General features: G+C 47.9%; 1 protein-coding gene across 2 annotated transcripts in view; it reads left to right on the top strand.

Moving 5' to 3' along the window:
* LOC144753369 (cGMP-dependent protein kinase 2-like) overlaps nucleotides 1-24881 on the top strand; it is a 1794633-nt gene that overhangs the window by 1149118 nt on the left and 620634 nt on the right. For both annotated transcript variants that reach the window (XM_078641085.1, XM_078641086.1), the window contains exon 9: nucleotides 1800-1901. In XM_078641085.1, the coding sequence (XP_078497211.1) occupies nucleotides 1800-1901 (102 nt within the window). The remainder of the gene's footprint in view (nucleotides 1-1799; nucleotides 1902-24881) is intronic.

Genomic DNA, 24881 nt, shown 5'->3' with positions numbered 1-24881 from the left:
AAGCCAGGCAGAGTATCTTGAAGAGAATACGCTTCCTTATTGGGAGCCAGTGTAGGGAGCGAAGAACATTCGCCACCGAGCAGAATTTAGGGAGGCCGACAATCGCCCTGGCTGCGGCGTTTTGTACCCGTTGTAATCGAGTAAGCTCAGCCTGATTGGCCCCGGCGAGAAGAGAACTCGCGTAATCCAGGCGAGAGATGACAGTGGCCTGGATTACTAACTGTCTAGTTGGGGCATCAAAGTACTTAAGAACAGGTCTTAAGCCTCTCAGCAGACCAAAGCAACAAGCCGCTGTTCTTTTAGTATGTCCTACGAAAGTCAGACCCGAGTCTATCCACACTCCCAGATTTTTCAGCTCCAAAACCGGCGCCGGGGATGGTCCCAGCTCAGATGGCCACCATTGATCACCCCAGAGTTCCGCTCCCCTACCGACAACCATAACTTCTGTTTTAGTGGCATTCAGCTGGAGACAGTTCCCTGTCAACCAGCTAGCCAGCGCCTTCAATCCATCCTGAAACCTGGGGGCATCCACTTCCGCATCCCCGCTGAGAGTAACCGCCAGCTGTGTGTCGTCGGCATATGAGACCAATGTTAGGCCCCACTGCCTAGCGACATCAGCTAGCGGTCTCACGTATAGATTAAACAACGTGGGACTCAGCGAGGATCCCTGCGGAACCCCCATGGCCAGTGGTTGGAAGTTGGACTTGAAGGGAGAGATGGAGACACAGAAGGAACGATTGTGTGATAGAATGCATGGTCGTAGTGTGCGTGAAAAAGTATTTTGCATGCGTGTGAATGCGGAGTCCGATGTAATGGTTTGCGTGGTGAATGTGTGCGATGTAATGGTGTGTGCTATGTGAGGAATGCGATGTAATGGTGTGCGTTGTGTTTGTTTGCATTGAATCGTCATACATCCGTTGCTGCTGTCATCCTCTGCACAGACATTCTAATTAGGCTGCCTTTAGCAACACGCAGCTTTGTGCCATGGTGGGGATGTATGACATTACAACGCATGCTTTTACATCGCATGCCTTTACAACTCGGTATTTATAACGAAAACCTTTACAACGCATAATGCTTTTGGGCGCTGGATAGTGAATAGTTTAATTTACTATTCCAACTCCAGTCCCCGTGGATAGTAGGGAAGGTGTTGGATAGTACATTAAACCTTTTCCCTATCCTAGAGCGTCCCTCAGCGCAATGCGTTGTAATGGTTTGCGTTGTAAAAGTTGCGTCGTAAAGGCACTGCGTGGTAAAAGTTGCGTTGTAAAGGTTGTTCACCGGTGCAGAGGTGTGTTCTATGTCTAACATAGGAATTGTGCTGGAAGCATACCCTACATTTCCAGTGCCTTGACATTCCAGAACTGTCCCATGCATTGGAATGCCCCCATGACGTCAAGCAGTGCAAAGTGCTTTAGTCGGCCAAGAAAAGGGCATCTTTTCAGAACAAAATGCCTTTTGCGCTGGAAAATACATATCAATGCATTGCACAGAATCACTTTGTGTTACATTGCAGTTGTGCAAAGTCTTAATAAATCTGGGACTTAGTATGTACTATTTAACTTCCCTCTGTTGAGCACTCTGTGCTGGGAAAATGTAGTGATGATATATCAGTGGTTTTCGCATTGCTTTCTCACTTTCCCTAAGCCTGCTTATTATTCCTATCCATATCTTTCCTATGTCCATTTAATCATGATCCCTTATTTAACAAAGTACCCAACCTGTATGTATGTATGTATGAAAAGATGACAGCTTCTTTAATCGCTAATTCTTTGACTTTTGTTCATCATTCCATCTAGTACATTCAATGAAACGGTTGGTACATACCAGGAACTACAGACCTACCTGCGGGACTATGTGTTCCAACTAGCTCTCAACGACCATGATCGCAGGAAAGCTGGGTAAGTAGTTCCGACTGCATTTTCCTAAGAAACCATTGCAGTTACCTGCTCTGTGTTATGTTGTATAGTTTTATATTTGGGCTTTATGTATCCAATTTGAGAATGTTTGGATTGCTCTGAGTAACGTAAACAGAAAGAGTAGCAGCTGGCTCTGAAGCGTCATCAATGTCTTAGGAAAATATCTTCTAAATGACTGGTGGTAAATAAAATTCATGTTCCACTCATGCTCCTCTACCACCCCAGGGTTAAGCACTACCTTCTTTACCTCTGAATGCAGATGGTGGTATATGCCATTTATAACATGAATGTTAGCCCTCTAACTTCTAAGACCCTCCTTTAGCCCTGGAAGGTGACTTCCTCTGCCCTGTCTCATATCCCTGCTATTACCATACTAATCCCTCACCACACATGGCAGTGGTCGATGCCATTAATGACATTTGCCTTAGCAGGTATTCGCAAATCTAATCGGTGTTGCAGTGCATGCACCACCATGCTGATGTACTTGTTGGTATATTACCGAGTTAGGCCCATGTAGCGAAGCAGCTTATTTCTTACATTGACCTCAAAAATAACATTTCCAGTGGTGACCTTTTGCACATATTTGCATGCACGACAATGATGGATTAGTTTCTCTGAAACTAAAATTGTTTTCACATATAGCTTCGCGCAACATTATCACAGCATCCTGAACATTATGTACAGGGTCTCGTTTTGCACTACTTACAAATGTCATCAGTTACTTCATCCACGGGGTGACAGGGCCTTTTACACATATTCATAACATCACTAATATATGAGCAGATCGCAAGGCTGCTTTTTATTATAAAAAATTAGCATCCAGACATATTAGTAGAGGAGGTACTTTCACTGACACCGAGGGTCCTTGCATGCTGGGAAGTCACTGTGCAGCGGTCTGACATCTTGTGAGGGGTGTCCAGTTTGTGACCAAGACGGGGTCCTTCATTCATCCCATCAGGTAACACCATTTGCTCTACACCTACACATACTCTAGGTACACTTAGAGTAGGGTCTGCATAGTAGCAGTACGCTAGATTACTGTCATGCTTTTATGCCTGCATAAATATATTGTTAGCACCATGGTAGTGCTATATCCACTATTTACACGTTGGTTCAATACAGATTTTTGAAAATGTCCCACTGTGTATTGGCTGTCTATTTCTCTGAGAATAAGTAAGCATGAGTGACTGAGCGAAAGGTTCCGTACTGTTCCCATGATCCCTGAGGGGTCAGAGTAGCCATTATCAGGGCTTGCCAGAAACCCATTCACTCCCTGGTAGGTTAGGGGGGCTTACGGTGGCACTGTGAGCTAACTGGTTAATAGGACAACATATCCTGTTGGCCAAACAATGTGCAGTCCCTACAGATTGGTAGGAACTACACAATAATGTTTCGCCTAGCAGCACTGCAGGTTTTAAGGCTCAGGGAGGGGGGCTGGGGTCGGAGTCATTTTTAGGGAGCTGAGTTTTAGGGCTCAGGGCAGGGAAAAGGAAAAGAGAAGTTTTCGGGACGACAGGGCAGTTGGGATGGGGCAGGCGGGAGATGGGGGTAGGTTTTAGGGGGTGGGGCTAGTTTTAGGGCTCAGGAACGGGTGCTGGGGTCAGAGTCGTTCTTTGGGGCTAGTGAGTCAGATTTTAAGGATCAGGATAGGGGGTTGTGATAGTTTATAGGGCTGGGTCGGGTAGAATTAACTGCAGGCCGAATTTTAGGACTCAGGGCAGAGGGGCAGGAGTATGTTCTTTACCACACATGTCCCTTTAACAATAATGTCTTTACAACAAAATTGTGCGCTAAAGGCATGCGTGGTAAAGACACGATCATGGTTAAGACCACGTGGTTCAGGCATGCGTTGCTGAGGCATGCATTGTTCCATCACACAACCAGGAAATCAGTTAGACTTCCTTTTTATCGTGTTTTTTTGCCAATCCCGAAGAAGTAATTCTAAGAATTATCAAGAAGACTTAAACTGTGTGAGCGATGGGTGCCAGTAGCTTAACAGAGGCTTGCGCAACCCCTGCAGTGCAGGGGGGCCAAGCTCCAGGGTCCCCCCTCAGCACAGCACCCTGGCAGGAGAGCGCCTGATGGAGTCTGGAGGGAGTCCACCACATACCTTGCAGGGGGGCCCCATCAAGTTTCATTATGACACTGTTGGGTACAATCACCCCTCATTATAATGTTAGAATTGTGGGATTTCCTCACTTGCTGGGGGAATCCCTGGGAATTTCCTGAGTTATTAGGAGTACAAAATGAGTAGATAGTGGAAACCGTAATTGTTTTTACTAGTGGCATGGAGCACTTTACTGCGGAAGAGGCGGGAGACTACATATCCTGGCAGGCTGCAGGCACACAGAAGACACTACACACGAGCCGAGAGGCGTATTTGAACAGCCAGGTCCTCCTGCAACGCGGGAGACGTAATTGTTTTTACTAGTGGCATGAAGCACGTTACCGCGGAAGAGGCGGGGGACTACAGATACCAGCAGGCTACAGGCACCCAGGAGACGCTGCACACACGTCAAGAGGCGTATTTGAATGGCCCGGTCCTCCCGCAGCACAGGAGACCGTAATTGTGTTTACTAGTGAAACAGAGCACTTTACCGCTGAAGAGGCGGGGGACCACATATCCTGGCAGGCTGCAGGCACCCAGGAGATGCTGCACACGCACCAGGAGGTATATTTGAATGGTCCGTTCCTCCTGCAGCATGGGAGACCATAATTGTGTTTACTAGTGGCACGGAGCACTTTACCGCGGAAGAGGCGGGGGACTACATATCCCAGCAGACTACATGCACCCAGGAGATGCTGCACACGCTCCAGAAGGCATATTTAAATGGACCATCCTCCCACGGCACTGGACATGTGCGGGTGGACTTAGGCAAAGCCCGGGCCGAGGGCGGGCCTGTCTGCGCCCGTCAGAAACCGAAGGAGGCTGGGCCTATCCTCTTGGTTCTCTCCTTCCCGACCAAAAGCAAGCGTGGCCATTTCTTCAGCTTCAGTGGCAGAGGAGCAGGTAGGGAGGCAGCATCCCCTTCACATTATTACTATTGGCATATGTAATATCCCTACTGAAGCTGGTTATAGGGCTACAGTGCCCATGTGATTAATAGCCCATGGACCACACACGCAACCTGGGCTTCATCCTTGACTCCTCCCTCATGATGGCCAGGCAAGTTAACGCCGTTACCTCCTCCTGCTTCAACACACTCCGCATACTCCGTAAGATCTTCCGCTGGATCCCCACTGGAACCAGGAAAACGGTCACCCAGGCCCTCATCACCAGCCGTCTGGACTACGGGAACGCCCTCTACGCTGGGACCACCGCCAAACTACAGAAAAGACTCCAGCGCATCCAGAATGCCTCAGCACGACTTGTCTTGGACTTCCCCCGACACAGCCACATCTCCACCCACCTGAGGGGCCTGCACTGGCTCCCCGTCAGCAAGAGGATCACGTTCAGACTCCTCACCCACGCACACAAGGCTCTCCACGACTTGGGCCCCGAATACCTCAACAACCGCCTCACGTTCTTCACGCCAACCCGCCAGCTCCGCTCCGCCAGCCTCGCCCTCGTCACCGTCCCATGGATCCGCAGAACCCCCACCGGAGGAAGATCCTTCACCTACCTGGCGGCCAAGACCTGGAACATCCTCCCCACCCACCTACGACTCACCCAGGACCATCTCTTCTTCAGGAAGCAACTCAAGACCTGACTTTTTGAGCAGTAGCAGCCCCCCCCGTGCCTTGAGACCCTAGTGGGTGAATAGCGCGCTTTACAAATACTCTTGATTGATTGATAGACATTGAGTTTTGAGATCCAAGGTCAGTGCCGCCAACTCCCTGTGTATGCGCAAGTAGTCCCCGAGTGTTGTTTCATTTGTGTTTATGATTGAAGTGCGCTAAAAGCACACTGGTTGGGGTGTAAAATGGGGAAACGTAAGGTGACCATGGATCCTTGAAGGGCCACGTCAGGCCCAGTAGTGACTATGGACTTTTTCCTACAGCGGGCCACAGGGAGTGCTTCACAAGGTGATAGAGCTGGTGATATTGCGTCCCTCTCGGTCTCCTGGCGATGGTCCCCCATGCCAGCAAGTGCCCACATGATCACGGATAGTGCTGATGGATTATTAAACAACTCAGGGGCGGAAGAACCAGATGGCCAGGACCGTTATACAGCGGGTCGGTATTTATCACTCACACCCACCATTGTGGTCAATAACCCTATGGGGGCTGATGTACCTCCAATCCAGGGGCGGGTGGTGGGCACCCATATTAAGCAACTGATAACTGCTGGATTTGCCACGTGAGAGAGATCGGGAGGAGTAGAGCTGCGTAGCCAAGGGACAGGCATAAAAAGAAAGGGCCAAATACCTGGGGGAAAGGCCAAAAGACCAAGACCCGAGTTGACTACTCAGAAGTCCCCAACTGACCAAGTAATTACAAAGGCAGATATTATGTGTAGACTATAATCCTTCAGGACTCCTTGAAGGTCATGCTGGACTCCACACTGGTTTCATTATTTCAACATCCGTCCTTAATCGAAAAGGGACTTCTTGATTGTAAATGTTGTATGCCTGCGGGGGAGGCTGTTAACTTGGAACCGAGGCCCTTAATGCGTCCCCTTGCAATGGAAGGATCCACCTTGGCAGCCTCACATGTAAACACCAGTGAGTATCCATCTTCCCCCTCAAAGCCACCAAGGGGCTCTGCAAAGATCCAATGGTTTTTACCCTCTCAATTGAGTCACACAGTTTTACATCCAAGTTCAAACAAGTGCCCTGCGGAAAGGTCTTCTATAAGGGATCAATCCATCGCTGAGAGTAACAAAGCAGGCAAGCCACCTCGGGGGGGAGGGGGCTTCAGGTGGAATCTGCCAGTTATACATTTCCCTCCAGAATTAACACCGTATGTTGTGATCCTGGGGAGTGTGCGAACTCTCCCTCAGGGTGTCAAGGAGGATTACTCTCAATTGAACAACAAAGTCTTACATTGGTTATCTTGCAACGCCTCTTTAGACACAAGGGTGGCGAAAAACATTAACATGGTGTTAGGGGTCAACTAGATGGGTAGCTCTTACAAGTTCTGCAAGGGTGACTGTGTTATTATCAATTTTAACAGACCTCATATTGCACAATGGATTCTGGCTACAACTTTGATTAGCGCCCCTGTTGGCCACCAGTTGTCCATTACGGATCTGCCCCTTGGTTTTTTCTACAAACCAGAGTCACTTGGGGGGCATAACTTGCCTAACATCATCAGGGACCCGTTTAACAGTGTTTGACGACATCCTACCCACCCCCCAGGCATTCAAATTTAAATCTAAATTCTAATTTGAATTATCCGCGTTGACCATTACAAGGCAGGCAGCAGTTAGTTTGACCCCTTATGGAGTTATCAAATCGTTTTGCACTTTGGGTGCCCTGGACACTTCTGATTGACTAAACTTGAAGCATCAGCCAACATACTATGTATACTGTGCATGCACTCGGCTCATGTCCCAATGTTTTCGGCTGGGTAGGGTCCGTTTAGCTGCAGCAGTCTCTGTGATCATTGGGGTAGGGGTGCAGCTGATTGGGAAGGCCAGCTGCAGTTGACGCAAGGAAGGTAGCGGCCGCTGGAGAGTGTGGGAGCTAGATAGGTGTAGGCAAGGGGCAAGGACTACTGAGGAGAAATAAATTGTAAGTCATCTCAAGGAAGCATAGTTCGGTGTAAGGTTATCCCGCGACAGGGAGTAGGTTATGACAATCTCCACCTATGCAGAAACTTCAGTGAAGAACTCCCCTCACACCCTCTCATATGCCTTCAATTTAGCGTAAAGTTTATATGTGACAGTTCATGGAGAGACACTTTATGGAGTTCTGTAATCCTATTCCCTATGGGTAGGGCACGTGAGCTGACGCCATTAGGGCACTTTTCTTTTTAATTCAAGCTGTTGAGCCCTTAAGAAGAGCCTGTGGTGTTTTCGCGAAAGTGAATTCGATATGCGTTCTTTGTGACTATTTGCATAGACAGTAAAATAAATAATTCCCTGCACTATGAATCAAAGTCCTTCTCAATGTGAAATTGCAAGCCCGGTGAATAAAATGTCTGTGTAAAGACTATTTTTGTTAAAGCTCAAATAATAATTGATTTTATGTTTAAAGTGAGAATTGGACTTTCACAGCTTGGCTGTTGTAAATTAAATTTCGTGCAGCGAGCTGATTCTGTTAAGATGAAAAATACATGTTTTCCTGGCATATTTTCTTATTAGAATTTCAATGGATTTCTGCGGAGACACCATCACAGGCGATACTGTAAACCATTATTTCAAAATCTTTATATTGAATTTTATATTAATACGGAAAAAAGAACATGGCAGTTGTAGGAAAGTAGGATCTGCTTCTTATGGTTACCCCCACTACTTTTGTGCTCGATGTTTCACTGTTTTTGACTAGTCAGAGTGTTATCCTGCTAATCAGGACCCCAGTCTTTCAACTTTCTCCTCTAAATTGAAATGCATGTACTTTGGTACACTCCAGATTGGACACTGAGGTACACTTAAAAGTCCCTAGTATATGGTACACATGTACCAATGGCATAGGTATCCCAGAGGCCTCCTATGGGCTGAAGCATGTATTATTGCACCCATTAGAGGCCATGCAAATTGGAACCACAGGTCTGCTACTGCAGCCTGTGTAAGCTGGTGCTTCAATCACTTACTTTAGATATAGGTTTACTATATAGGTCACTTCACTTAAAACCTATGAGTCACCCCTATAGCAGGCCCTAACAATCCTGAAGGCAGGGTGCTGGTTGTTTGGTGGAATGGTGCCCCTGCATGAGCAGAGCCCCTCTGCAGCCTTCGGAGACTATTCTCCCGGGTTGTCTGTGAGTCAGCCGGACATATAGATAGAGATGCATTATTACCTCGCTGTAAATGCTATCTCAAAAACGGCTGCATAGAAACATATTGTGTTTGGTATGAAACACCTTGGATTCATACCTCAACACCGGTAACCGGTGTGGGAGGTATGATTCTACCCTTCAGAAGCGAGCTTCGTGGGGTCACTGGTCTATCTGGTGCCAGCCTTCTCGACTCAGACAGCACAAAATGGATACTGCCGACCTGAGACACATTTTTGCCCTCCTGCAGCAGAGGCAAGCTCGAGCAGAGGCAGGCAGCTTAATAGGCATCCTGTAACAGGGAGTTGTGACCACCTCCCAGTCATGATTTAGTGTATTGAGGCTGGGTGGGTGCACTCTGAGAGTACCTGAAAGTCTGCACTGACTCCCCATTGCTTGGTGAGTCCCTTGGACCTTGCTGGTCCACACCATAAGCTGCTTGACCCCCCTGCCTGGGTTGCTTTTGCCAAGGCTTGTTGGTGCTCCAGCCAGGCGCCGACCCCTCAGCACTCGACATCCTTTGTGGGACAGCTCAACTCCGCCTCCTGGTTGTCCTCGACATCTCCTGGTCCTCGCGGCTGCAGAGTAAAGCATCCCTTCTTTGCACCTGAAGCACCCGACATCAGTGGGCATTCATCTCCCGAGCCCTGGTCACTCTGAAGTGACCCAGAATCTGTCCCCTCTGCTTTCAGGTTCCCTCCCTCCAGAATCCAGGCATGTATTCCTCTGGACCCTTTTCACCTTCATGGCAGCAGTAATTCTTCACAGTCCTCCATTGAGAACAACAGCGGTTTCCGACACCACTCCAGACCTATGCACCAGGCTCCTCTGGGATAGGTAACTCGGATACTATGGTATCCACAGGTGGGGTGGCTCTCCAACCTTTTAAGTACCAAAGGGTTTGCTCGAAGTCCTCCTAGAAGGGTCCTTAAACTTTAAAACTGTAACTGCGCCTTCCGCCATAGAATTGTATGGAGCCCACGGTTGTGTTAGTACATTGCACCCATTCTCCGTGGGGTCCTATCTACTCACCTTGGGTGGTTCCTTGGGGTCCCAGTGATTGTACGTGCTCTAGTCCTTGTCATGACTCAAGTCGTGATTGTTATACCACTATTTTAGTATATTGTTTGGTCTTCCCCTGGAGCCCACTGTATATTGTACTACTTACAACTGTTTAATTGATCTTGTATTGTGTGCTTTATGTTCTATTCTAGTGTAGAGGATACTAGGGAGTGTCATATTATTATATAACTACTGTGTGGTTCTCCTTCCATTTAGTCAATAAAGAATGTGATATTCCGGTAAAACAAGCTGCTTTACATTCCTACAAGGTTAGGCCTGAAAGCTGCTCTCCACAGCTACCACTAGGATAGCTTTCTAAAGGTTATCTTTGACCTTATACATCATAAGGGTCGTTTGGACTGGTGCAAGGTGCCCACTTTACTTAATGGACAGCATATACCAGGTCAACTTCGCACAGCAGTCGCAACAAGTGCAGCATATAGGCCTAGCTTAATAGATAGCTTCCAGGTGCACACATCTTGTTAACAAGGATTCGGCCCAAAAGGTATCTGCTCTATTATGCCCCCTCCTACACCTTATGTATCTTGTGAAGCTTCAGTTATCCATTAGCCATGGTGTGGGACATGTACTCTGATGCACTAGGGTGTCTTAACCCAACTTTGAACCCTAAACTGGGCAGTTAAAAAAGAGTAACAGTTTTGAACCGGAGTGAAAAGAAGAAAAAAGAAACAAGAAGGAAAGAAATTGGTAATAGACATATAAAGAAGACCTAAGTGTAAATCAAACAGGTGTATCATGGTGGAAATGATCTAAGGCAGGCTCCAAGGTGGAGGTAGTCTAGCAGGCGGGAGTCGGGTTCGGGCCTCTCTCATCTCTTGCTTGTTCAGAGCGCTCCCCCTTTGGTTAAATGTGGAACAGGTGAAGTGCTTGCAGCCAGGGACTACATGCAAATAAGGGCATGCCTTCCCACAAAATATTTCCCTAATGGAGACCAAAAGTATCCAAACCCCTTTCTAGAGTCCTCTGTTATGTCTGTCAACCACTCCAGAGCCAATGCCCGCCACAATCTATTGTGCCACTGTGTGATGGATGGGGCCTCTGCTTTTTTCCAGACCACTGCGATGGGCAATTTAGTGGCGTCGAGACACTGCCACGTGATGGAACCCCAGTAGGGTGTGTTCCAAGGTTTCAGGGATGGGAATTTCCCAGTATCAGTTTAATCTGTGTGAGGATTTCCTTCCAGAATGGTTGAATGGATGGGCAGTCCCACCAGATATGCTGGAAGTCACCCAGGAGCCCACATCCCCTCCAACATCTATCCATTGTGTTAGGGAATATTTTGTGTAATTTCTGGGGATGTAAATACCAGTCATACATTATTTTATAGTGGGCCCCACGTAGGTGCATAAAGTGATTGTGTTTGGTGAAGTCTTTCTACAAGCAGCTTCATTGTTTCTCTTCTACTGTCCTTGAAAGAATAGCGTCCCAGAAAACCCTATGCCTTAGAGTCGGTTGTGGACTTAGCACCATAATGAGGGAGTATAGGAAAGAGATAGTCCCCCTAGTGGATCAATCAATCAATCAGGAGTTTGTTAAAGCGCGACTACTCACCCGTAAGGGTCTCAAGGCGCTAGGGGTAGGGGGGGAGTTGGGGGGGGTGCAGGTTCCATTCCATCAAGGAGGGGGTCTGTCGAAGAGCCAGGTTTTGAGGTTTCTTGCGAAGATGGGGAGCGATGTTGTCTGTCTGACGTGGAGCGGAAGGGCGTTCCATGCCTTGGCCGCGAGGAAGGAGAAGGAGCGGCCTCCCGATCTGGTCTTTCTGGTGCGGGGGACCACAGCGTAGGAAAGCTGGGCTGATCGTAGGGTCCTTTGGGGTGCGTGGAATTTGAGTCGGCTGTTCAGGTATGCTGGTCCGGTGCCGTGGAGGGCCTTGTGTGCGTGGGTGAGCATCTTAAAGGTGATTCTCGCCTCGACGGGGAGCCAGTGGAGTGTGCGCAGGTGCTGGGAGATGTGGCAGTGTTTTGGCAGGTTGAGGACCAGTCTTGCGGCGGCGTTCTGGATGTTCTGTAGCTTGCGGATGAGGTTTTTGTTTATTCCGGCGTAGAGTGCGTTGCCGTAGTCGAGTCTGCTGGTGACCAGGGCGTGAGTGACTGTCTTTCGGTGTTCGAGGGGGATCCATTTGAAGGTCTTACGAAGGAGGCGGAGGGTGTGGAAGCAGGAAGATGAGACAGAGTTGATCTGGCGGTCCATTTTGAGCTCGGAGTCCAGGATGATTCCCAGGTTGCGTGCGTGGTCTGTGGGGGTTGGCGGGCTCCAGATTGTGCACATTTCTCAATAGGAAGCAGGTTCCTGAAGCGGTCACCCGCACCAGGGGTTGTTGCATCCAGTGTTTGAGCTGTGCATAGTGGAAACCCTCTGTGGGCTGTAATTGGAAAGCTTTTGCGCACTCCGTAAAAGTCAGAAATTCCCCTTTTTTTTATAGATGAGAAATCATAAGACAAGCCCCTTGTCTCCACTGCTTAAATGGCCATCCCGTAGTGCCAGAGGAAACTCTGGGTTGAAGTGAATGGGGATATAGTGTGAGGGAAGGGTCTTCAGGGATAGTGTTGTTGTAAGTAGGTCCCAGACCCACAGAGCAATGGCCGTGGGGGTGCTAAGGTAAGCGTTTTGGGGCCTGTGCTGCTTCTTCAACCATAAAAAATTCCAAATGGTCCTGCCAGTTATTTGACGATCCATATGGAGCCAATGTTTTTCGAATTCTCGAAGGGACCAATCCGTCAGTACCCAAAGTCGGGCTGCTCTAAAATAGCCCCAGAAGTCTGGGAAGGCCAAGCCACCCTCGGCTTGCGTTCGAGTTAGCAATAGTTAGCAATAGTTGAGCTCTTTTTCCCTGCCATATACATTTTGTGACCATCCTTTTGAGGTCTATGAACAGTTCCCTATCTATTGGTATCGGGAGCCCCTGAAAGAGATAAAGCAGCCTCAGGGGACATTCATCTTTATTGCGTTTACTCTGCCCAGCCAAGAGGAATAGGCAGCTTTCCATCTAGTCAGGTCTGTCAATCAATCAATCAATCAATCATAACATTTGTATAGCGCACTACTCACCCGGCAGGGTCTCAAGGCGCTTGCAACGGGGGATTGTCATAGCAACGGGGGATTGTTGGCCTTACAGAGGCTGGCAACTTTTGGCATAAGCTTAACCCCTAGATATGTAATGTCTTTGCTCATACAGCAAAAGGATAAAGTCTCCTTAATTCAATCAATCACTTCCCCCGGCAGAGTTAGGTTGAGCAAGAATGACTTTGATAGATTCACCATAAAGCCTGATACCTGGTCAAAGCGATCCAATTCCTCCTGAATGGCTGGGAGCTAGGACAGCGGGTCAGTGATACGGAGAGGGATTTTGTCCTCAAAGAGGGAGATCTTATGGTTGTCGGTGCCAAATGTTACCCCTTTTATATCCTTATTCATCCTAATCTTTTCAGGGGTTTAATACTAAGGGCAAAACGCATGTGGGACAGAGAGCAACCTTGTCTTGTCCCCAGCGGAAGTACAAAGGCTTCGGATGCCACCCCATTTACAAGGACTCTCGACCTGGGAGAGTGGTAATTGGCCCACACCATACCAATAAATGTTTCATGAATGCCAAATTGTTGCAATGTTCAAAAGAGAAAAGGCCAGTCGACCCGATCAAAGGTCTTCTCCGCATCCAGCGAGAGAAGGGCCACAGGAATTCCTTTCTTCTGGGCCTTCTTGATTATATGAACTATTCTCTGTAAGCTGTCGTGGTTCTGCCTATCCTTTATAAACCCCAACTGATTGGGGTCAATCAACACGGGGAGGAGATTTTCTAGGCAAGTGGCCAGTATTTTAGAGAACAATTTGGCATCCAAGTTCAATAGTTCAATGGGCCTGTATGATGCACACGCTTTAGGGTCCTTTCCTGGTTTGGGAATAACTGTGACTAAAAGCCTCTCCCATGGTATCCGTCACCCTTTGGGCCTTTGCCATATCGTTAAAAGGAGTCACTAAATGGGGAGTCAGCTCTGGTGCACAGGTATGGTCGAATTTAGCATTGAGCCCGTCAAGGCCGGGGGCTTTCTGCAGTTTCAGAGCATCTGTCACTTTCTAGACCTCTTCCCCAGTGAAGGGTCCACTAAGTTCCTCATTGGCGTGTGCAGAGACCCGCAGAAAATTGAGGGGGGCCAAATAGCTCTCCTGAGCTTGGGCCTTAATTGGGTCGGTGGTGTAGAGGCTGCGATAGAACTTCCCAAAAGCGTTTGCTTTGCTTTCCTCGTTAGTATGGTAGACGACTGCATCATCCACTATTTGCTAAAAATATTATTTTTCTTGTTTTGCCTTCAATTGTGCCGCCAGCAGAGTGCCGATCTCATTGCCACTTTCATAGCCTCACGCCTGCAGCCTTAGAATGTTTTTTTTCTGCTCTGTTGGGGTAGGTAGCCTTTAATTTACCTTTTAGGGAAGTGACCGTGTGGTTCAACAGTAACTCTAGGTACTTTTTTTCCACTCGTTGCAGTTCCCCTTCCAGTAGGAGTCTCTCCCCTCCTGCTGATTTTCAAGCGTGGTGGCTAGCTTTATGCATCTTCCCCTAGTAACCGCCTTGAATGCATCCCAATTGGTTGCAAAAGAAGTAAGGGGTGGGTCATTGGTATTAAAATATTCTGTGATTGCCATTCTTAGTACGTCCCTCAGGAGTCTATCCCTGCTGAGGAAGTTAGGGAAATACCATCTCCTGTGCTTCGAACGCAGGGCTGGCCAGTTTAATACTAACTCCAGGGGGGCATGATCAGAAATGCAAATCGGGTAGAATCTAGCATCCGCGACTGTGAAAAGAAGGGATTGGTTGAGAAAGATATGATCTAGTCCAGAATAGGTTCTGTGGAAGTGAGAGAAAAAAGAGCAGTCCCTTAACCTGGGGTGGGTTTCCCTCTGTAATAATGATGCCCATTAAAGGATACCAATAAATTATATTCACTGTGTCTGAATGACTTCTTTACACCCTCCAGGAGTAAAGTAGGCTCAATTGCTGAAGGGAGGCTTTGAAGGCCCTACTGAACATCCCTCCCGCTGCCCCTTGAGGATGGGTCGTATCTATCGTGGGGTCCCATATATGGTTAAAATCCCCATCAATAAAATGTCTGCCATGGCAAACCCCTCCAGTGTTAAAAAAGCCTCCAGAAAGTCCAGTTGCCCTGTGTTAGGTGTATAAATCACGGCAATGGTGCATGATCATCCCTTGATCGCCCCCTGAACCATCAGAAAATGCCCCGCCCTGTCTGTTTTAGTTGCGAGGTGGTGAAAGGGGAATGGAAGAGGAGAGCCACTCCATTTTGTTTTGTTGGGGCTGATGAGTGGAAAATCTGTGGGTATTGTTTGTGTTTCAGCCTCCCCTCTTCACTTTTTTTAAATGGGTTTCCTGCAGTGTGGCTATCAGGATCTGTTGATCAGTTAGGAACTTCCATAGGCTCTGTCTCTTGTTAGGGGAATTAAGCCCCCTGATGTTCCAGGAAATGCAATTACCTGCCATATATCACTTTGTAATCACCTCCCTCTGTCACAGCTCCCATTTTGACCGCCCCCATGCAACCTACCTCCCCAACCCGCGCCACCCCCTTTTGCCCTTCTAGAGTCAACCACCTTTTGAGCACCATGATACACAACATATAGAACAAGAAAAGAAAACATGAACAGTGAGTTGTGAGGTCTTCCATCCCAGAGGAAGGCCTCACAGTGTCCAACTCTAGGAGCAAGCCCACTTCCACTCCCAGGAACCCCTTAGCCAGATCGTTGGGGTATTAACTTGCTAATTGTTATATGGAATTTGACTACCCACCACCTGGATTTTTACCCTGCTCACAATATGAGAAATGTCAACAAAATATACGTCTCTAATCTCATTGCATCTGAAGGGGAGCAGTTTCCCTTTGTTCTTCCTCTTGGAGCCCCCCACCCAACCTCTTGTGAAAACTAGACTTTGGGGGAACTGCTTACATGGGGTGAAGCCCTACATCCCCTGCTCACCCGGTGTCAGTCCGGCGCTTTTTTATCCCCATGTCCAGTCTTTCGCCATGGGCCTCTGCCTCGTAGCTCCCTCGATTGCCCCTCCTCATCATTATTTGATGTTGTCGTTTGTGTCGGGAGAGGGAGATTGTTTCCCAGAATGCCCGCTGCTTCATCAATTTCTGTGCGGTGAAACTGCTTATTGTCCAATTGGAAGGCTATACCAAATGGGTAGGTCCATTGGTACTTTATTTGCCATTCTCGCAGGGCTTCTGTGATCAGCTGGAACTGCTGACGTCGGGCCAAGGTGGCCTGTGCCACATACTGGAAAAGCAAGCATGAGACGTTTTCAAAATGTTACTTTGTCTGTTAATCTTGCTTTTTGGAGAACCAGCTCTTTCGTTTTGAAAGAACTACATTTTGCTAGTACGTCTCTTGGTGTCCTGTTGTTTCCAGGCAGCCTTGGGCCCACTCTGTGAACCCTCTCCAACTGTACCTCTGGCCCTCCTTCACCGAGGACTGTGGAGAAAAGGCCTACCATGAACGCCTCTAGATCCAGGCCTCTGCATTCTTCTTTCAGATCGCTGACTCTTATATTATCCCGCCGGTAGTGGTTCTCTAAGTCCTCGCGCTTGAGAGCAGATGCACGTAGTTGGTCGTGGAGCTCCGCAGAGCTCTCTTTTAGGGGCCTCATATGTTCATCCAATTCCTGGAATTTTGCTTACAAGTCTAGGGTACGTGTTCCTACTGAGCACACACCAGCCTGTAGGGCCACCATTTTAATCCACATGCTCAGAATGCGTTGAAGGAGGCATCCATGTCCGCATTAATATCCTCCTTCAGCTCCTTCCTGACGTCAACAAGTCTTCCTGCGTGAGAGTCATGCTGCCCCCCCTCCTGCACCTCTGCTTATTTAGCTGACCCTGCTCCCGGCAGAGAAAATTGGTTGGAGACCTTGTTGGCTTTGGTCTTTTTGGGTGGCTTGTGGGGACAGGGGGACTGGTCAGCACTGGGTCACCCCTCCACTATCCAGATCGCCACTTGCGACAGCTCTTCCTTCAGGGGGGGTCTTCTAAGAAAGCCAAGGAACGCCCATGTGGCCATCAGGCCCTGCAACTCCTCTCTAGGTGGCTTCAAGTATGGCCCCGCTGGCTCCACCGGGTCACCGGGCCTCCAGGCTCCCTCTCTGTTGCCTGGGTATTCTTCATGTGATGGGGCAGGGGGAGTCCACGCTTGCCACTTCAGAGACTTGATTTGGCTGTGGGCCTTACTCTCCTTTCATCGATCTCCCCTGCGCTGAGTCCGGATTGCCACGTAGAGAGTCGACGCCATCATGGAGTCAGGCATAGGTCTAAGGAGCTCAGGCACCCGGGCCCTCTGGATCTCCTTTACTTTTGTGGGGGAGGTCCGTTGAGAACCAGGGGAGTCCTAGCAGCACCCCCCTCCCGCTGGCATCTCGTTAGCTCCACAACACTGACCTTTCTCCGCCCAGCTCTTCAGGGTCAGGCCCGCCTCATGGCACCGCAGGAGTTCACTGGGGTGTCTGCAGCTAGGGGCATCTGCCCATGCTGGGCAGGCCCCGACTGGCTCTCTCCTGGGAGAGGGGTGTCCCACACGGTCTGAATGTTGGTTGGTGCTTCCGCGTTACTTTTATGGTCAGAGCCGCGATCCATGTCGCCCGCCATGTTGATGTGTCCGTTGGTGCTCAGGAAGCCTCTCCTCTCGTCCTCGTTTACGAGCACCCAGCTGTGCCTGGGGGCCCAAATCAGCATTCCGGTGCCCACACCTTTATTTGAACTGCATAGACCGGGCTCGGCGTTGCAGTCAGTACCCTTATTTAAACATATTAGACGGGGCCTGGGACGGAGCTGATCGGATTCACGTCCGAGCGGCCATGATGGTTGGCCACGCCCCTGTAAACCGTTATTATTGGTCCAATATCCAATATATAGCATCATATCTAAATTTCATATGTACACTACTGTATGTCTGTGTATCTGTGTGTCTGATATGGGCTAACATCCAATCTGTGGCCCCTTTTTATATTTCTAGGTCAAGCCCTGAGCCAGGGCGCAATCGCTGGTCTGGGGTTGATCTGTGGTAGTTCAGTATGGGAGAGAAGCCCCACCCACTACCCCGCCCATATTTTCAATGGCTTGTGTGTTTGTCCTTTGTTAATGATGTCTTCTGATTGATTATGAGGCTTGTTAGTCCCTCCTTATTATGGCCATGTTGTCATCTGTAGCCTCCCATGGCTACTGGTCCCTTTACTTTGAGTGTTACACAGTAGGGCACAGGTTATTTAGACTGTCAGCACTATTTTTTCGGTGCCTTCTCCGCCCTCCCCCCTCCCATTGGCCATAATGCAATGCAATAGGTCTCACGTAAATGCGAGTCCTATTGCATTGCAAATGCTTGTTTCGCCTGCTTTACTCCTTTTATTGATAAAGTGGAGGGCACAGCGGGGTTAAACGACTGGATCAATTCTGCTCAATGGAGAGAGTGCTGCGCTGACAAAGCCCCCTTGAAATTATAGAGCAGGGGCTATGTGACCAGGTGGCAGCTGTCCGCCCGGGGTGGCAGGCTGGTAGTGCAGAGGGTCAGCTCCGGCTTTGTTACTGCAGCTTGCAGGGCTCGTCGCGGGGAATGGCATTGCCCAGTATTTTTTTCAACTCAGAGTAAACAAACTATAAAAACAAGAGGTATGCACGCTGACACCTGGCGGTCGGTGTTTAGGCCATCACGCTTGAGAGAGGTCTCAGGTGGGGAGGGCCCTTGGAACCGGCAACCCTTCTTTACATTGTGGTTTCTCTCAGTTGTTCTCACTGCTGTCTCCGAGAAAGATAAGGCCATATTATCGAGAAAGGGCGATACATTAGCCCAGGTTCTGGTGTTAACCTGGGCTTCTATGGGAATTCACAAGGGCATATAATCAAGCCCATTACCGACACTTTAGCGGCAGTTTCCTGCCGATAAAAGCGGCGATAATGTATCGCCCTTTCTTGAAAATATGGCCCAGAGTTCGTTACGTGTCCCACCCGACTGCAAGGAGATTTCAGAATCCTCACTGCTGAGGTTTTTAAAAAAAATTATCTGCCATGGTCCTTAAATGTCTTATTTGGGGGGGGGGGAGGAGGGTTCTTTGGTGCCCTGTCAGCGGAGGCTTCCCTATTCTGTCTGGTATTGTTTTTAAATGACCACTCTGCTAGGGTCTCCCTGTTGTCCTGCTTGCTGGGGACTCGTTGCATGGCTCTTCGTGTTGCCATGTCTGCTGGGGTTCTTCTCTCCGTTGTCCTGAATCCTGGGTTCTTTACCTTGCCCTACCGACTGGGGCCATTATATGTCCTTTTTGCTTTGATCTCTCTGCAGGGATCTCTGTGACTTTGGTGCTGTGAGGGTCTTTCTATGTCCGCTTTCTTGTGGTTCTTCTGGGTTGTTAACTCGGTCTGTTGGTGTACAGTAGGTGCTCCCCTTCTGTTTGCTGCATAGAGGCCTTTCAGAGTAATTTCAATACTGGATTGTCAGTGGTTTTGTGTACTTGGCTCTTTCAGTGACCTCTTGTTATAGGTCTTCAGGTTTAATGGCGATGACAGGCCTCATGGTGTTGGCTTCAGGTGGCTTTTGATGTTCCGAAGACACAGGTTTTTCAGTATCCTTTCCATGCTGGCATATCTCTAGAGAAGGATGTAAGGTGTCATGTGGACTGCTTGTTTAGGGTGCTTCAGCCCTCTATTAATTATTTGGATTGTTTGCCATACTTTGGTTCAGAGGAGTGCAGATATATCGTCTGACCATGGCGAGATACCTTTTGTTGCAGAATCGTTTCTGTGCCCCTAAACCTTTCTATGAGGGATGACATTTACGTTGGGGAGAAGTTTGTGAAGCCGGACTAGTGCTCATTCCTGCTTCTCATCCCTGCTTCTCTAGATGGGACGCTCATCTCTTCTGCTGGGCCAAAGTGAGTCAACTGTCCACCGCCCGGAGTATCCACACCATCAGTGGGCAGAATCCTCTGTGGGCGTGATGAAGTGGCCAAGATGTTCAGGTACCTCTGGGTGACTGAAAGAGCTGGGGATGAACCAGCCCCATGGCAGCGGCCTGTTGGACATTCTGCAGGTGGCTCTGTGGACCCATGTGCTGCTGGGCAGTGACAGCACCTGGGTGAGGTTTCGATGGTTGTGCGTGTTGGGATTTGTTGTGTTGGAGCCACCTGCTCTCCGCAGTAGTAACATCAGGTGTAGAGACAGCATGTAGGCTTTTTGGTGTTAATTGAAATGGCCAATATTCGAAGGGGTGCTGAAGTTGTGAAAACTAAACAGTTGCTGCTCTTGCGAAGCCCCATCACCACAGCCCAACAGCTCTTATGAATGAAATTAAATGCATAACAGTACCAACACCCTCTTCCTTAATATCCATTGGAGAGGTTATAGCTTGCACTTGCAAGAAGTACACTATAAGGCTGAATTTTACTGTATTGTGTAGTGTTGTTTTGAGTGTGAAGTTGTCCGGAGAGAGCATAATTAACTATTTGTGTGTCTTTTGCACAAACACATCGATCTCTACCCTTAATGTATCCAGATTTTAGAAGCTAATTTCAGGCCTGTTGAGGGTGGGTACTGACCGCTGAGGCCATGGTTGGTGAAGGACCACCTTGAAGCTAGTGGATCCTTACTCTTCCCTGTATCTGGACTTTAAAACCTGTAGAGAATGGTGATGGGATGAGTGAGGGGATGAGGCTGGTGCACTTGGGCTGACACAGCACTGGGGACCCACCTTTCAGCATGTGTCTGGCACAAACTTTTCAGAAGTGAGGATTCAGGTTTCTCCCCATTAATGTTTGGTGTTGTAAAGCTAAATATTGTGCTTGCTTTAGAGGGATGGGAAGGTGATAAAAGGAGGACCATATACAGAGAGGGCATTACTGTTTTCATGGCAAACTTTTTAGGTCAAGCCTGGGTAGCCGCATAGACTTGAAGCTCCACCCACTCTTCGCCCATATTTGACATTGGCTGGTGGCATTGCCCTTTGTCAATGCTGGCTTCTGATTCGTTAATAGGCTTTTGTCCCTCCTTAGTGCCGCCTTGTCTTTATTTGTAACCTCTCATGAGGACTGGCCCTTTTACTTTGGTTGTTACACAGTAAGTGTTATTTACAGCATGTGAGATCTATTTTCCTTAATGAGTCTCTCCATTTGCAGACACGGCATGCTTTCCTGCAACAGCGCCCGCTTTGCTTGCACAACTGCTCCCCCTGGATTTCTATTTCTAGCACATTGAAAACAGGCCTGTAAAGAGCACGATTGACAACAAACCTCTAAACTTCTGCCTTGTATCTCTGAGTACAGTATTATTTATTTATATTTTTGTCCCGCTTTTCGCATTAGCTGTGCATGGTGAAGGACGGGGGCAAGGGATCACGTCGGCGGCTTTAAAAGCACACAAAACCAGCATTTGCAAATTGCAATACAATAGATCTTGCAGTGCGTGAGTTTAAACGATTCGCATTGCAAATTGCAATGCCTTTTATTTATGTTTTGAAAACCAACACATAAAAAAGGCATTGTCATTTAACCATGCCAATAGCTCAAAGTTTCACAAATGCGAGACCTATTGCATTGCATATGCTTGTTTTCTTCGAAATTGCTATAAATATTTGTGAAGGAGTATCATGAAATCTAATGATATATATGCTCAATTGAGATAATAGTATTCTCTTTATTCCTTAAATAGACAAATGTACAATCAGCCCGCGTCATAATGTTCATCCAAAACAGTTAACATTGCTGAAAAGGCTGCATTACCAAAAGTACAGGGGTGTAACAAAGCGCCCTGCAGGCCAAACGGTACAATAAGGCCCCAGGGACTGCTGGGGTGCGCTGAATTACCCAGCAGTTAGTGTCTGCCCACCGGGTTTCAGAGGTTGTCCTACGTCCAGACACTGCCTACTGCGGCAGATGGAGAACTCCTGCTTGCCGGGCTAGCTATTTGAAGAATGGTTTAAGCAGCTCTTTTCAGTTCTGCACTGGCCTAGTGGAGGCGATTTCTCAGGAAGCGTAATGTTCGATGGGGGGCTTGGCTTGTTTCTGTACTCAGCCAGCCATCACCTTGTGGGAGCAGTCACTTAATGTATTTATTGTTGTAGTGCAAACTTGCCTACACGTTTATTTAAAGCATGGGAAGGTTAAGGACTTTTGCCCCAAATCAAAGCTTGTTGAACCAAGGCCAGGACTCGCCTTGTTCCTCAGTTCCATAGTTCGTAGCTCTGGGCCACAGCCACTAGATCTCTACAAGGCCCTTAAATATGTGTATGTTTGCACATCAGTCTCACTGACAGACAGCCACAGTCTCCAACAGATATGCCAACCACCATACGACTTCCTGTAAGCCTCATGGTGATTGGCGATGCACTTTGATGAGTGCTAAGATCAATGCTTCTCGTAACGCTGCATTTGTGAGAGCACGCCATCGAAGGAACGTGACACTATTCTTCAAGAGCAGATCCTTTCTGGTGGAAAATGAGGGCCAGATGCATCAAGCATCCATTTTGCGGTTCCTTATTAGCGAAAAATAAGGAATCGCTAATAAGGAATAGCAAAATGGAATGCATCAAGCAATCACTACAAAAATAGCGATTCCTTAGAATTCCTTAATTGCGACTCACAAATTGGGAGTCGCAATTAATGAATACCTCCCCATACATTCCTATGGGCCTACAGGCCCATAGGAATGTATTGGAGATTGCATGAGCAATTAGCGAGTACCAGTAGGTACTCGCAAATTGCTCATGCAATTTCAAGGGTGCAAGGGTGTCAAAATGACACCCTGTTGCACCCCTGATTTTGATCTATGCACATATGTTGCGCACACCCATGCCCTTAGGGCATGTGTGTGCGCAACATGAAACTTTGAAATATGCACAAAAGTGCATTTTTCAAAGTTTTTTCAAATTACCATGAAGTTGTACTTCGTGGTAATTTGCGTGCCCTATTAGCGAATTCGCTATTTTTGAAACTTTCATGCATTGCATTTAAGGAATCTCAATTTGAGATTCCTTAAATGCAAACAATCGCAATGTAGCGAATTCTCTATTTCCGATTTTTGCATTTGGGATGATGCATCCCAAATGCAAAAATACCGGTCGCAAAGGGGCAGATTCTGAGAATCTGCCCCTTTGCGACCGTTTTTTTGCTTGATGCATCTGGCCCTGAGTCCCCTGCCACGTACCAGCCTTCCACTGGAGTCCTCACTCTTAGCACCCCTAAAATGGCTGAGCCCTCCACTAACCCAAAAGGCAGGAGCACCCTGGGACAGCTAAATGTAAGTTGTAAAACACACATACATTTCCGTAGTGTAATTGGTATGAAGGTAGGTCAATTAGAAAAGACCAGAGGTAGGAGGCAGACAGGGGCAGGCGAGATGATGGCAGGAGAAATGAAGAGAGGCATGACTTTGCCTCTAAGACTCAGGGGCATATTATCAAGGGGGTTTATCTCCGCTTTTTTGGCTTTAAAAGCCAAGAAAGCGGAGATAAAATTATCTCCCTATTACCTAGCTGTCGCTAACACCAGTTAGCGACAGCTAGTAGGAGATAGCGACCATCTTGGGCCCCACTTTGCATGTCAGTGATATTTATCACTAATGACATGCAAAGTGGGCGTGCCAAGATGTTAGCGACTGGAAACAGTCGCTAACATCGCTATCTCCTATTACCAACTTATGGAGATATTTGCGCTAAGCGCGAATATCTCCAAAAGCTAACACCTGCCCTGAGCAGTTCTTAGCCATGTTATCCAATGGTAGGTGGATAACATGGCTAAGAGCATTAGCTCGATAATGCATGAATATCGCTGACTTTTAAGCGATATTCATGCATTGCGGCCGATTTTTATCGCATTTGCGATAAACCTTGGTAATATCAAGGTTTATTTGCGATAAAAATCGCCGCAGCTCAGCGGTAAATTTTTGTCTCTAACCAAGCAATAGCGATAATTATCGCTATTGCTTGGTAATATGCTCCTCAGTCCTCCCCAGAAGAGGTAGCAGAATCCATAAAAAATATATGCTCTAACTAGGTGGGTACGCATAGAGCGCTGGAAGAATGTCACATCGGTTTAGAAGAGAGATGTCAAAATCGATCCAGGGCGAGTCAGCAACTGATCATGGAGGCTGAATGGAGGCTGAATGTGAGTTCTGAGTGTGTAGCTTCTGATTCATCTGAGGTGAAGCCTATGGCACAGCTTTCCAAATCCAAGCCCTGTGGCTCTATGTAACTTGTGGAATTTTCCGGATCTGGGAGGCCTCATGATAATAGGTAGTGGGAACTAGATATATTAGAGATGGAGTTTGGCGTGGCCCCCCTCAACATATCTGGCAGAAAATTAGCCAACATAAACTAAAAACATACTGGTTCAAGTTTGACTCCAATTCTGATCAAATTAAAAGACATACATATGAGAGCAGGGAACAACATTTTCTACTCCCATGTGTCTGTGTTTCGGTTTTTGAAATGCTCATCAATAAATCAAGATTTGTATAGCGCAGCTAATCACCTGATAGTGTACCCAGGCAGTTGCTGGTCCAGGAAGGCTCATTCGAACAGCCAGGTCTCAAGGGCCTTCGGAATTCTGGAAGTAAGGTGATGGTACAGAGAAACATGGGAAGGATGTTCCAGGTCTTTGAAGTGATGTAGGAGAAGGATCCTCCTCCCCTTCTTCGGTGGATATGAGGTGTGTGGGCAAGTGAAAGGGAGGTGGAGCGTAGTGTTCTTGACAGTTGGTGGAAGTTCAGGTGGTGGTTAATGGAGGTGGGTCCTTCATTGTGTGGAGCCTTGTGTGCATGAGTCAACAGCTTGAATGGTATTGCTTCTGTAGGGGGAGCCAGTGGAGTTGCCTGAGGTGTGGTGTGATGTAGGTTCGTCGGGGGAGGTCGAGAATGAGTTTGGCTGTGGTGTTCTGTATAGTTTGAATTCTCTGTAGAAGGTGTGGGACGATTTACTACATAGAGAGCATTGACATAGTCCAGTCAGCTGGTGATCAGG

This window comes from Lissotriton helveticus, chromosome 5_1, assembly GCF_964261635.1.
Source record: "Lissotriton helveticus chromosome 5_1, aLisHel1.1, whole genome shotgun sequence".
Taxonomy (NCBI): domain Eukaryota; kingdom Metazoa; phylum Chordata; class Amphibia; order Caudata; family Salamandridae; genus Lissotriton; species Lissotriton helveticus.
Note: the sequence above shows the minus strand (reverse complement) of the source record. Positions and strands in the feature narration are given on the sequence as shown.